Source organism: Coregonus clupeaformis, chromosome 3 (assembly GCF_020615455.1).
Source record: "Coregonus clupeaformis isolate EN_2021a chromosome 3, ASM2061545v1, whole genome shotgun sequence".
NCBI classification, from domain to species: Eukaryota; Metazoa; Chordata; class Actinopteri; order Salmoniformes; family Salmonidae; genus Coregonus; species Coregonus clupeaformis.
The window spans coordinates 7,912,876-7,926,473 of NC_059194.1; the positions used below are offsets into that span (position 1 = coordinate 7,912,876).

Below are 13,598 nucleotides of genomic sequence, written 5' to 3' on the forward strand. Positions count from 1 at the left end.
TATCCTTTATCTGATGGTAACTCCTCAAATTCAGCATGAACATGAATTGTGTAGCTTATAATAATTGAACACTTGAATAATAGAATTAGGTGTGTTAGTGCTGGGCTAGAACAGAAAACTGCACATCCCCGTAGCGCTCCAAAGCCGAATGAGCATTGAATTCGACTAGCACTAGGACTCAATTTGTAGGGCGAGAAAAAGGGAGGGGAATCTGAATGACTATACAGTATCCTTATTGTCCTCACCGAAATATTGGACCAGACCGGCCGGTTGGGTTTCTTTTTCAGAAGGACAAGACAATGTATGTTTATGATAAGCGTTTTAAATCCACACAACCCTTTAACAATATGCTCGTTTGAGATTTATTTAAAAACATTTTAAAGTCTATTGCATCTGTCTGGATACTACTCATGGAAAATGAAGATAATATCTCGGATGAATTTCGGGTGCCTGTTGTCGTTCCGAGTAAACACAATCCAATACTCGAAAAACTTCTTGTATTCAAAGTATACAAGAGGAGATGGTTCATTTTGTTCGTGCTGTGCTTGCTGAATTGCTCGAACTCTATGGTAAGCAGCCTACTTGTCATTTGCTGTCTCACATATGAAGTTGGCTGTTATCTGTCAAGGAATGAATTATGTGATTTTGTAACTTTTTGTAGCAATGTAACATTTCTGTAGCTAGGTTTCCATCCAATTCGCGACAGATGTTCATGCGAATATTCTCAAATCTGTATAAAGAAAATATGCATATTTTCCCACCAGTGGTGTTTCCACCAAACTGACTTGCTGATAAAAAGCAGTGCGTGATGACCAATGATTTATATATACACTAGATGACTGACAGGGGGTGCTGTTTTGAAGCCACCGTGCCTCCAGCTTGGCACTCCCTCCCCATCGTAAAACATATTTTAGAAGCCAAATTCTATTACAGACACATTAATACATACTTTTAAATTCTATTATGTGAGCTAAACATAAAAATAAAATATATACAAATATTTTCCTTAAAGTATCATTTTTAGAAAGTACTAATATTACTGTCCCCACAAAAAAAATAAAAAAACGTAAATACATGTCATTTTGGCATTGAAACGTTTAATTGAAATACTGTAGAATTCCATTCATTCTGTGGAGGACTGCTCCACAGAGTTTTTAAACCGAGAGGCGCAACATCGCAAGACTTCTGGGAACGCTTGAGAAACAGACCAAACAGACCTGGCCAGGGTTTGGGAAGTCAATGAAAGAAGTCAACAATTCTTCCTTGGTTGTTCATTTTATCGAAATCTAAAGGCATAACGTAGATTCTAGCCAATGTATTAAGGAGCTGAACATGTTATTACTCCAACCTCATGAAAGTGACACTGAAACGTTTTCATTTTCGTCAAAAACAACTTTATATCGAAGGAGTGCCTTTGATTTGAAGGCCTGCACATGTACAGTTCGGCCCGAGACAACCGTTATGCCTGGATCACACCGACAGTGTCATTGCATTTCGGTACACCAGAAGTACACTAATTTCCAATGGAACGCTGCATTTGCCTTGCAGCATTGCAGAGGCAGTTGCAGTATGTTCTGTGTGGTGCATACATTGGATTTATCGAATGTATGCGTCAAACTGTATGCGTAGACTGCTTGACACTTTGAACACACCGACTGCGTCATTGCATAAAATAGTATGCAGCATCATCTAGATATGTGTGCAACAAAAGTTCTTCTGCTACCATTTCTGTCACCCCGTTTACGCATACAGTTTGACGCATACGTTCGATAAATTCAACGTATGCACCACACAGAATACACTACAACTGCCTCTGCAACGCAATGCTGCAAGGCAAACGCAGCGTTCTATTGGAAATGAATGTACTTCTGGTGTACCAAAACGCAAAAACGCAGTCGGTGTGTTCAAAGCGTTACACCTAAATCTAACGTATGCACCACACAGAACCAGTCGCGGTGTGTGGGTAAAATCACTGGGGAAGCCAAGCCATATATGCCCTGCGAACGTGATATATAGGCCTAAAGGCCGAGACAATAAGAAGACACTGTGGCAGAATCAATTCAACCACACCTTTGTTTTTTGCATGTACGGTAACAGACAGTTACATGACCTACAGCATGGTCAAGCAAGTTCATGTTTCCGACACTTTTGGACCACTAAACAACTATTGATTTAGAACCACAGAGAGTTACCACAAGTCGCAAAAAAAACAGGAGCTGCCTCCACTATTCCAGCACCATTTCAACTTCAACATCATCAGATCACCTCTGCTTAGTCTAATACAGTGACAACTAAAAGATACCAAAAACAATTTAGTCCAATCAACGTAAGCTAAATATGATGTGGCTGTCCATGGTTCTCATTTGTGTGTGTGTGTGTGTGTGTGTGTGTGTGTGTGTGTGTGTGTGTGCCGTCCACGTTCGTGCAAGTAGAAAAAACACGTTGACTCACCCTACCTGTATAGAAACACCAATGCCATCCTCCTCTCTTTCATGTTGAGGAAACAGTCTATCACTCTGTCATACAGTACACACTTTTATTTTTTGTTGTCCCAGGCTACCTGGCTAAAATGCTTGCTTGCTAGCCTAACTTCCATTCATGGGCAACATTAGCTAGTTAACATTAACCTTCTACATCTAGCTACATATTGAACTTCCATCCTCTCAGGCCAGGGGCACAACAATGTATGAATTAATGGTTGGATCAGAATCGCCGTTATAATCATTGGCCAGTACGGAGAATTAAGTAAAACCACAAGTCCAAATCCCTATCTCCATCCATGGCTAATTTAGGAAAGTGCCCATTTTAGCTATCTGGCTAGCTAGCCACCGGAGGACAACAACACAACGAGATGCATCAATTCAAGTTTTTCTTTCAATGATGTATGCTCTCAATGGGATTTGATAGGAGTGATGCCAAAATCCAAGCTGGCTTCCCTTGACACTTTTTTTTGGTGCGCCAGGACCATTCACAGTTGAGCTCATTCAGCTTAGCTCAACGCTTATTGGATAATTTTCTATACTGGGTAATTTTTTATACTTTTTTTGTCAAGAGAGGCCAGATGCTCGTTGGCTTCCCTTGCCTTCAATGCTGCAGGAGTCAACAATGTCATACTCCTTTGGACCAGACAGCATCAGATAGATGGCCTACACGTTGAGAGACAGAGGGGCGCTGTTTCGCTCGCTCAGATGCTTTCTCCTGTGAGATACATTCAGCCCCCTGTGAATTGAAGGACAATTATGAAACAGAGAGACGAAACCTGGCTTCCCTTGGCATCCATGAATACACGCCACTGCACAGAACGCACTGCAACTGCCTCTGCAACGCAATGCTGCAAGGCAAACACAGCATTCCATTGGAAATTAATGTACCAAAATGGTGTACCAAAATGCAATGACGCTGTCGGTGTGATCGAGCCGTTAGACCCGATGACGTGAGGTGTCATGCCTTGATCACACCGACATCGTCATTGCGCAAAATGGTACGTAGCATCATCTGGATATGTGTGCAACAAAAGTTCAACATTCCCCTTCTGCTACATTTACATTTACATCATTTAGCAGACGCTCTTATCCAGAGCGACTTACAAATTGGTGCATTCAACTTATGATAGCCAGTGGGACAACCACTTTTTTTTTGTGGGGGGGGGTAGAAGGATTACTTTTATATTATTCCAGGTATTCCTTAAAGAGGTAGGGTTTCAAGTGTCTCTGGAAGGTGGTCAGTGACTCCGCTGTCCTGGCGTCGTGGGGGAGCTTGTTCCACCATTGGGGTGCCAGAGCAGCGAATAGCTTTGACTGGGCTGAGCGGGAACTGTGCTTCCATAGAGGTAGGGAGGCTAGCAGGCCAGAGGTGGATGAACGTATTGCCCTCGTTTGGGTGTAGGGTCTGATCAGAGCCTGAAGTTAAGGAGGTGCCGTTCCCCTCACAGCTCCGTAGGCAAGCACCATGGTCTTGTAGTAGATGCAAGCCTCAACTGGAAGCCAGTGGAGTGTGCGAGAGGAGCGGGCTGACATGAGAGAACTTGGGAAGGTTGAACACCAGACGGGCTGCAGCGTTCTGGATAAATTGTAGGGGTTTAATGACACAGACAGGGAGCCCAGCCAACAGCGAGTTGCAGTAATCCAGACGGAAGATGACAAGTGCCTGGATTAGGACCTGTGCCGCTTTCTGTGTAAGGTAGGGTCGTACTCTGCAAATGTTGTAGAGCATGAACCTGCAGGATCGGGTCACCGCTTTGATGTTAGCGGAGAACGACAGGGTGTTGTCCAGGGTCACGCCAAGGTTCTTTGCACTCTGGGAGGAGGACACAATGGAGTTGTCAACTGTGATGGCGAGATCATGGAGCGGGCAGTCCTTCCCCGGGAGGAAGGGCAGCTCCGTCTTGCCGAGGTTCAGCTTGAGGTGGTGATCCGACATCCACACTGCCAGACATGTGGAGGTGCGATTCGCCACCTGGTTATCAGAAGGGGGAAAGGAGAGAATTAATTGTGTGTCATCTGCGTAGCAATGATAGGAGAGACCATGTGAGGATATGACAGAGCCAAGTGACTTGGTGTATAGAGAGATTAGGAGAGGGCCTAGAACTGAGCCCTGGGGGACACCAGTGGTGAGAGCACGTGGTGCGGAGACAGATTCTCGCCACGCCACCTGGTAGGAGCAACCTGTCAGGTAGGACGCAATCCAAGAGTGAGCAGCGCCGGAGATGCCCAACTCCCGGGGAAGGGTGGAGAGGAGGATCTGATGGTTCACAGTATCAAAGGCAGCAGATAGGTCTAGAAGGATAAGAGCAGAGGAGAGAGAGTTAGCTTTAGCAGTGCGGAGAGCCTCCGTGACAAAGAGAAGAGCAGTCTCAGTTGAATGACCAGTCTTGAAACCTGACTGGTTTGGATCAAGAAGGTCATTCTGAGAGAGATAGCAGGAGAGTTGGCTAGAGATGGCACGCTCAAGAGTTTTGGAGAGAAAAGAAAGAAGGGATACTGGTCTGTAGTTGTTGACATCGGAGGGATCGAGTGTAGGTTTTTTGAGGAGGGGTGCAACTCTCGCTCTCTTGAAGACGGAAGGGACATGGCCAGCGGTCAAGGATAAGTTGATGAGCGAGGTGAGGTAAGGGAGAAGGTCTCCGGAAATGGTCTGGAGAAGAGAGGAGGGGATAGAGTCAAGCGGGCAGGTTGTTGGGCGGCCGGTCATCACAAGTCGCAAGATTTCATCTGGAGAGAGAGGGGAGAAAGAAGTTAAAGCATAGGGTAGGGCAGTGTGAGCAGGACCAGCGGTGTCGACTTAATAAATGAGGATTGGATGTCGTCAACCTTCTTTTCAAAATGGCTGATGAAGTCATCCACAGAGAGGGAGGAGGGAGGGGGAGGAGAAGGAGGATTCAGCAGGGAGGAGAAGGTGGCAAAGAGCTTCCTAGGGTTAGAGGCAGAGGCTTGACATTTTGAGTGGTAGAAAGTGGCTTTAGCAGCAGAAACAGAGGAAGAGAATGTAGAGAGAAGGGAGTGAAAAGATGACAGGTCCGTAGGGAGTCTAGTTTTCCTCCATTTCCGGAGCCCTGTTCTGTGAATTCGCAATGAGTCGTCAAGCCACGGAGCAGGAGGGGAGGACCGAGCCGGCCGGGAGGATAGGGGACATAGAGAGTCAAAAGATGCAGAAAGGGAGGAGAGGAGGGTTGAGGAGGCAGAATCAGGAGTTCGGAGGGAGAAGGATTTAGCAGAGGAAAGAGATGATAGGATGGAAGAGGAGAGAGTAGCAGGAGAGAGAGAGCGAAGGTTGCGACGGCACATTACCATCTGAGTAGGGGCAGAGTTAGTAGTGTTGGAGGAGAGCGAGAGAGAAAAGGATACAAAGTAGTGGTCGGAGACTTGGAGGGGAATTGCAGTGAGATTAGTAGAGGAACAGCATCTAGTAAAGATGAGGTCAAGTGTATTGCCTGCCTTGTGAGTAGGGGGGGACGGTGAGAGGGTGAGGTCAAAAGAGGAAAAGAGTGGAAAGAAGGAGGCAGAGAGAAATGAGTCAAAGGCAGACGTAGGGAGGTTAAAGTCACCCAGAACTGTGAGGGGTGAGCCATCCTCAGGAAAGGAACTTATCAAGGCGTCAAGCTCATTGATGAACTCTCCAAGGGAACCTGGAGGGCGATAAATGATAAGGATGTTAAGCTTGAACGGGCTAGTGACTGTGACAGCATGGAATTCAAATGAGGAGATAGACAGATGGGTCAGGAGGAAAAGAGAGAATGTCCACTTGGGAGAGATGAGGATTTCTGTGCCACCGCCGCGCTGACCAGATGCTCTCGGGGTATGCGAGAACACATGATCAGATGAGGAAAGAGAAGTAGGAGTAGCAGTGTTTTCTGTGGTAATCCATGTTTTCGTCAGCGCCAAGAAGTCCATTTCTGTCAAGCCGTCTACATTTACATTTTAGTCATTTAGCAGACGCTCTTATCCAGAGCGACTTACATGAGCAATTAGGGTTAAGTGCCTTGCTCAAGGGCACATCGACAGATTTTTCACCTAGTCGGCTAGGGGATTAGAACCAGCGACCTTTCGGTTACTGGCACAACGCTCTTAACCACTAAGCTACCTGCTGATAAATCCAACATATGCACCACACAGAACGCACTGCAACTGCCTCTCCAATGCAATGCTGCAAGGCAAACGCAGTGTTCCATTGGAAATGAATGTACTTCTGGTGTACCGAAATGCAAAAACGCTGTCGGTGTGATCGAGGCATTACACCCGATGACGTGTTTCTACGCATGAGCTTTGCTATCCAACGTTGCTATGACAAGGAGCATCAAACTCATCATTGTAAACTTTCACCACCATCCTGTGAAGTTCATCGTAACTTATTTGATCTTTAGCCTAATAAACTGCACGCTTTCCTGAGTCGGAGTGATTTAATAGGGGATGTGTGCCTTAGGGCAAATACCTCCTAAAACCATACATGATGAGGACCAAATCAACATTCCATCTTATTATCTGTCATGTCAACAGAGTTGTTTCCGTGCATCATTACAGAACATGTTCCTCATTGTAAGTTAGAATCTAAGAAACAGATGTAAAAAAAAATAATAATAATAATACTTTAACCCACACTGTAATTACACTATACCTGTATGTACTACCATCTATACAGTATATGGATTGAGGACACTTTGAATTCTACATCCATTCATAGAGGTTATATGTAACAACAAAGGTGGAAACCTACAGTGGAATGCTGTGCTCACATATGCAGCAGACAGTGGTGACATTGTGTGCCCGTGTCAGCTGACCTACTCCTTCATCTCGGCTGCATAAATGTGATTTTCTTGAATGTCAACAAAAGAGAGAATTGTACAGAGTCCCTTTTTGTTGTTGCAGTGTCTGCGAACAATTCACTTCCATCCAATTGGTTATGCCTCTTGTCAAGGCACTGTGTATTGTGTGCTGTCACACAATCACTCAATGGCACGCTTTGGTTTTCCCCAGAAAACCTCAGTTATTCAAGTTGAAATGCAGGAGAGTTTTATTTGGTCCTCTTTTAAAGTAAAAAAAAAATGTTATATTTGAAAGAGAAGGCACAGGGGTCAAACTGTATATGGTTAACCTGCTATGGTTGTATAGGCCTGTCACTCTTCATTTGGCTGGGATGGTTGGTCTCACTTCTCAGTATAGGAATTCTCCATGTTCATTTTGACCAGTGAATGCCAATATAAATAGGCCTATGTAAACGCTTTATAGTAGCCACTGATTTGATTAGATCAGCATAAAGCTGGGTCATGTGCAAAAGCCTTGTGAGTCATAACTTCTGTTTTCACGTGACTTGGCGTTCCACAAGGAAAGGCTGTGATTTACTTCCTGCTCAGTGATGTATCTTTTAATCACATTATCACATACAATGGGGTCCAAAATCATTGACACCCTTGATAAAGATGGGTAAAAATGACTGTATAAATAATAAAATATACTAAGCTATGTTGTATGCTCAAAAATGGAGAAATTATATTATTTTATACTAATACTATTGCTCAGAGAAATAGATTTTGTTAAACAAGTATACATTTTTTTCTCAAAAAGTTAGGGGTCTAAATGATTGACATCCCTGTTTTCAATACCTTTCAATACCTCACCCTGCGAGGATAACTGGTTTGAGTGGCCAGATAGCTCTATTTTCATGTCATCCAACAAATGTAAACCCCTGGAGTTTGCTAAACGGCATTGGCATTTGGATTGGAACCGGTGCTTTGGTCAGAGGTATTGAAAACAGGGGTGTCAATAGTTTTGATCCTTACCTTTTTGAGATTTTTTAACTAAATCTCTTTCTCTGAGCAATTGTAGTAATAAGAATATACTGTAGCAGGTAGCTAACAAGTGGTGGCTATTCAGCAGCCTGATGGTCTGGGGGTAGAAAGTATGGCCTCCACCATGTAGATGATGGGCAGCCAGTTGATTTGGTCCAGGGTGACACCAATGAACTGGGCTGACTGGTCCGCCACTGGAGCAATTGGTCAGTCTGACAGTTTTGACCATGATGGTCCTATACTGCCGGCGTCTGAGTGATGGAAGCAGGGAGATCAGGCTGTGGCTCGGGTGGCTGAGGTCCCTGATGATCTTCTTGGCCTTCTTGCGACACCTGGTGTTGTAGATGTCCTGGAGGGCAGGCAGTGTGCACCCAATGGTGCGTTCGGTTGAATGTACCACCCTTTGTAGAGCTTTGCGGTCAGCGGCGGTGGAGTTGCCGTACCAGGCTGTGGTGCAGCCCGACAGTATGCCCTCTGCATTGTAACTTTGGACAGATAGAACGATTGAGGAAATGAAGCACAGATGTGTGTACAAGCAGCACTAAAGAAAGATGTAGATTAGATCATGTAATAACCCATTTATTGTATGTTATCAAATTATCCTAAATGTGTTTGTGCCTGTGCTTGTATCCCCAGTTATGGCTGACCTTTGCTCCAGTGGCGGACCAGTCAGCCCAGTTCATGGGTATCACCCTGGACCAGATCAACTGGCTGTCCATCATCTACATGGTGGTAGCCATACCTCTCAGCTTTGGGACCACATGGATGCTGGACACCTTAGGGCTCCGAATCACGGTATGTACAGACTGGTCAAGGTAGAACCCACACAGGTCTCCCTTGTAAAAGAGGTCTCCTGACCTCAATGGGACTTCGTGGATAAATAAAGGTCAAATAAATAAAACAGACCATTAGACCTGCCTTGGTCTTGGTTTACAAGTCTGTGCACACACGTGTCTGTTTCTGAAAACAGAATCTGTCTACTGTGAGGAGAGTCAATATCCAGTACTTGAAATGAAAGTTTGTTGCCTTCATGATATCCATGAAAGAGGTGTATGTGGGAAATTTAGTGAAGTGTGAATGTTTGAGTCAGAAACATTTCAGATAGTAAGAAAGTAAGCGTGTGTGCGTGCTTTGGATAGGAAGTCTGCTGTCAGTGATAGAGGAAGCCGCCACGTGCAGATGGCACTTTTTTTAAGCAGTTGTACAAGTTTGCACCTGCACAGAGGAGATAAAACATGATAGGTAGAACAAAAAGTAAAATATATGTTAAGAGAATGAATGATATCATAAGATAACGTAAACAAATATCCACACAAGTGTATCATGTTTTATTTGTCTTTTGTCCTTTCTTCCAATTGAGGAAAAACACGTACAAAGCCAATGCGAACTGGTGTTGAATCATGCATTCTGTTCCCTCCCTTGCCTGTTTCCCATGTAGCTGGTGCTGGGTTCCTGGCTCAACATGTTGGGCGCTGTGCTGCGTTTCGTGGGCGTCCTGGGGAGCATTCCCAGTGCGGCCAAATTCCCCGTGGTGATGGGGGGCCAAACCCTGTGTGCCCTGGCTCAGCCCCTGGTAATTTTCACCCCCACCAAGCTGGCAGCGCTCTGGTTCCCAGAGCACCAGCGGGCCACCGCCAATATGATAGCCTCCATGTGTGAGTGAGTTACGGTTGCTGTCCTGTACAGGACTATTTTTCCCATCAGGCCTCAAGTTACTCTGTTAAAACCACCTGTGTCAAGTCGAACATTATTGGTCAAGTTACCACTTGTTTAGTATTGTCAGTTGCTCCTCTTGGGTTTTTTGATTTTTCAGTTACAGGAACTGAGATTCCTGAAAGTAGGAATAGAATGTCAGATGTCTGGTAGTGTTGGCTTCAAATACAGGACAATACCATGCCGGCCTATTTTAAAATATATTCGGTGGCATTTTTCTTTTTCTCCTTTCAGCAAATCCCCTTGGGATTCTTGTTGCTAGCATCTTTTCCCCTATGATTGTGGGGACCACCAACAACATCCCTTCATTGGTGAGCTAAGAAAAAGGAGAATGTTTAGCTAGCACCATATGAAGATAAATTGCCTTTGACTTTAAATTACCAATACATTTATCAATCTATTACAAACTTTTTCCTCATCCACTGATCTTCCCAGCTGTTCATATATGCTGTACCAGCAGCCATCATCTGTTTCCTCGCAACAGTGGGGATCCGTGATAGTGCCCCCCCAACGCCCCCCTCAGCCAGTGCAGAAAGCTCCAACTCAGAGCCCTTCCTGGGGGGAATCAAGCTAGTGAGTAGTAGTCATACGCACACAATGACAATACTGTACTACTTGATAATATCTTTGGTTACCCCTCAACATTTCCACATTCACTCCTCATTATACATAGGTTCAGTTTTAATCATACTACATTTGAGAGGGGTAGTGGCCTACATCTTGCATTGAATGATCCCTGACTGCAATCCTATAACAGGAGCATCTCTAACCCCCAGTCTGCCTCCTGTTCCTTTGTAGTTGCTGAAGAACAAGGCTTACATGATTCTCCTGCTGTGCTTCGGCTCGGGGATCGCTGTGTTCACCTGCTTCTCTACACTGCTGGAGCAGATCATGTGTGTCCGAGGATACACTAATGTAAGCACCCACTTATGATCCCAAATTACCAACAAGATTAGTTTTTCATTGCAAAAGAATGAATGAGATTATGGCCCACGATTGTTTTCTGAACAATATTTTCACCATCTCGCCAAAATAACGAATGAAACAATGTGAAACATAACCTTAATGTGTGTTGTGTTAGGACTTTGCAGGACTGTGCGGGGGTCTCTTCATTGTGTTCGGTATTGTCGGGGCTGGTTTCCTGGGACTGTACGTCGACAAAACCAAGAAGTTCACAGAGGCCACCAAGGTTAACATGTGCCTTTCAGCACTGGCCTGCATTGCCTTTTCAGTGGTGAGCCTGGGTCAAAGGTCAGGGTTATCAGTCTTGTACTTCATGAAGCACTGTGATGACAAAACAGTTTTCTTCTAAGGTGGAAGAAAATAGGATATATTTGCAGTTTATTTTTTTTTGTCATTTAGCAGATGCTCTTATCCAGAGCGACTTACAGGAGCAATTAGGGTTACGTGCCTTGCTTAAGGGCACGTCGACAGATTTTTCACCTAGTCGGCTCGGGGATTAGAACCAGCGACCTTTCGCACAACGCACTTACCCACTAAGCTACCTGCCGCCCGTTCTGTGTGTATGTGTGGTGTAGACAACACCTTCTCATCCCCATGTGTTTCCCCCTACCAGGTATCTCAGATGCGGAACCAGGGAATAGCCGTGGCCGTTGTTTGTTCGTTATTCGGCTTTTTCGGCTTCTCCATTTACCCGGTTGCCATGGAGTTGTCTGTGGAGTGCTCCTACCCGGTTGGAGAGGCCACCTCAGCCGGCCTCATCTTCATATCAGGGTACATATGTCTGATACTGGTTCATACAAGGACAACACACACTGAAGAGCAAGACTGTAAATACAGGCTTATGTGTTAATACGCATGTGCTTGTTTTGTTCCCCAGACAGATCCAGTCAGTTATCTATATACTGCTTCTTCAGGGGTTGACCAAACAAATGGCCGACTCGCCCTTCTCTACCTGTTCTGCAGGAGGAGATGCAGCCTTGAGTTGGAGGGGTAAGTCAAGAACTGCCATATGTATCAGAGGGAGAAATTAATTCAATTTCTGCAGGCAATTACAGCTATTAGTTGTTTTGTTAGCAGTTTAGACAACATTTTGGCTGAAATTGAAACAGCGTTTTAAACCACACATGCTTTGCCACAGCTAAAAATACTAGTAGCAGATGCATCATGCCCATTGAAATTGAGGGGACAGGTGACCCCACAAGCTATAGTTTGTGACATAGTATACATTAAAAATATATAGAATTTTGCTATTACTTCCCCTTCCAAAAAGAAGTGACGTGCATGATGCCTCTGGTAAAGGAAGCAGATCCACTTTTTAGACATCCCAAGGCCAAAACACAGTGATGATGGATGTTAAGTTGCTGCTCTCACTTCTGTTTATGATATAATGAAATCCTCTCAGGCCTTGATGTCATTGATATGAAGGAACAAGCTTGGATTGTTTTGATCTGGGGCTTTCCTGTGGCTCTAACGGTGTGATTCTCTCTAGAACACACACTGTGATTAGTTGCTGGTGGTAATGGGCTTAGCGCACCATTGACTCTTTTTCTGTGTGTTTCTCCACAGTGCCCGTGCTGGTGATGGCAGGTCTGTGCAGTGTCTTTACCTGCTGCTTCGCTATCTTCTTCCACACAGAGTACAGGAGACTGGACGCTGAGGCACAGGCTGGTGGAAAAAAGCCAACTCTGACAACCTGTAACAACTCCAACAAGCCAAACTCTGATGACCCGCCAAACTGACAACACACAAGACTCTGACCAAAAGGAGGAACAGGCCAGTGGTTAACTGAACTGCTATTGAGATGACCACCTCAATGGCATCGTTTCGGAAGCACGCCAACTCTCACAGGAGGCCAAGTGTATTGACTTAACAATACATTCCTTTATATATTTATAGACAATTTCACTTTATAGTACAAGTATAGTCTCTATAGACAGACTGGTTGCCTCCCATAATGTACCAATGCTCCAGCTTACACGTCTGAAGAAGTTCTGGCGTCAGCTGGGACAGAGGACGAGTCGGAAATGGGATGCACAACACCTAGTGCTCTTGCTCCTAGGTCTGGGTTTCCGAGACTAGTACAAATACCCTATAAAATGTCTGATTACTATTGTAAGTCAATGGTAAGGAAGGCATTTAGAATGTAACTGAAAGGTTATTTCTCCCTTTGCCATATGGCTTCATTCTCTCATCTCAAGTGAATGATTACATTTTTACATAGTGATATTTTATTTTACAGTGATGGTAAACTGGGCTTTCCTTTTAATACAGGTATGCACTGAATAGCACCTTTGTACTGAGGCGGAGCAGAGTTGAGGTCATTTCTGCTCTGTAAAATTGGACATATTTTGCATGCAAAAGGAATTTCAATGGAATTAAACGGATGTTGATGGGCATATATGCTTTTGGGGTGTTAAAAAGGTACAGACTAGTTCATGAAAAAATCCAGATACATAAATTATGTCTGTTCCACTTTCTTTTATACATTCAATTGTGTAAATTGTGTGTTAAGTGCTGTTTTAAACTACTCCTGTAAATATACAAAAACAATAGTTATTAAATCACCCACTTTTGACTTCCAAGTCAGTCATTGGTTTTCTTTCCTTGAAGAGGTGGCTAAGAGGAAAGGGATAAGGGCAGG

The 13,598-nt window shown here is 44.4% G+C and overlaps 1 protein-coding gene across 2 annotated transcripts; it reads left to right on the forward strand.

The window, feature by feature from the left end:
• The first annotated feature begins 251 nt into the window (after window positions 1-251).
• On the forward strand, window positions 252-13,539 carry LOC121541858 (solute carrier family 49 member A3). Of its 2 annotated transcripts, none has more exons than XM_041851200.2 (10): window positions 252-569; window positions 8,918-9,076; window positions 9,720-9,936; window positions 10,229-10,305; window positions 10,430-10,567; window positions 10,793-10,909; window positions 11,076-11,228; window positions 11,571-11,728; window positions 11,835-11,947; window positions 12,524-13,539. In XM_041851200.2, exons 1-10 carry the CDS (start codon window positions 411-413, stop codon window positions 12,694-12,696), a joined length of 1,464 nt encoding a protein of 487 aa, XP_041707134.1. In that variant the 5' UTR covers window positions 252-410; the 3' UTR covers window positions 12,697-13,539. The 2 variants fall into 2 exon arrangements, with proteins under 2 accessions (XP_041707134.1, XP_041707143.1); XM_041851209.2 differs by having other exon boundaries at window positions 427-569; window positions 9,720-9,854.
• The last annotated feature ends 59 nt before the right edge of the window (window positions 13,540-13,598 follow it).

What these genes read in the sequence shown, in the direction of transcription:
- LOC121541858 (XM_041851200.2), top strand. Translation starts at nt 411, where the DNA reads ATGGAAAATGAAGATAATATCTCGGATGAATTTCGGGTGCCTGTTGTC. An exon ending in CCTTAGGGCTCCGAATCACG is followed by an intron (nt 9,077 to 9,719) that starts GTATGTACAGAC and finishes TTTCCCATGTAG; the next exon opens with CTGGTGCTGGGTTCCTGGCT. An exon ending in CCTGCATTGCCTTTTCAGTG is followed by an intron (nt 11,229 to 11,570) that starts GTGAGCCTGGGT and finishes TCCCCCTACCAG; the next exon opens with GTATCTCAGATGCGGAACCA.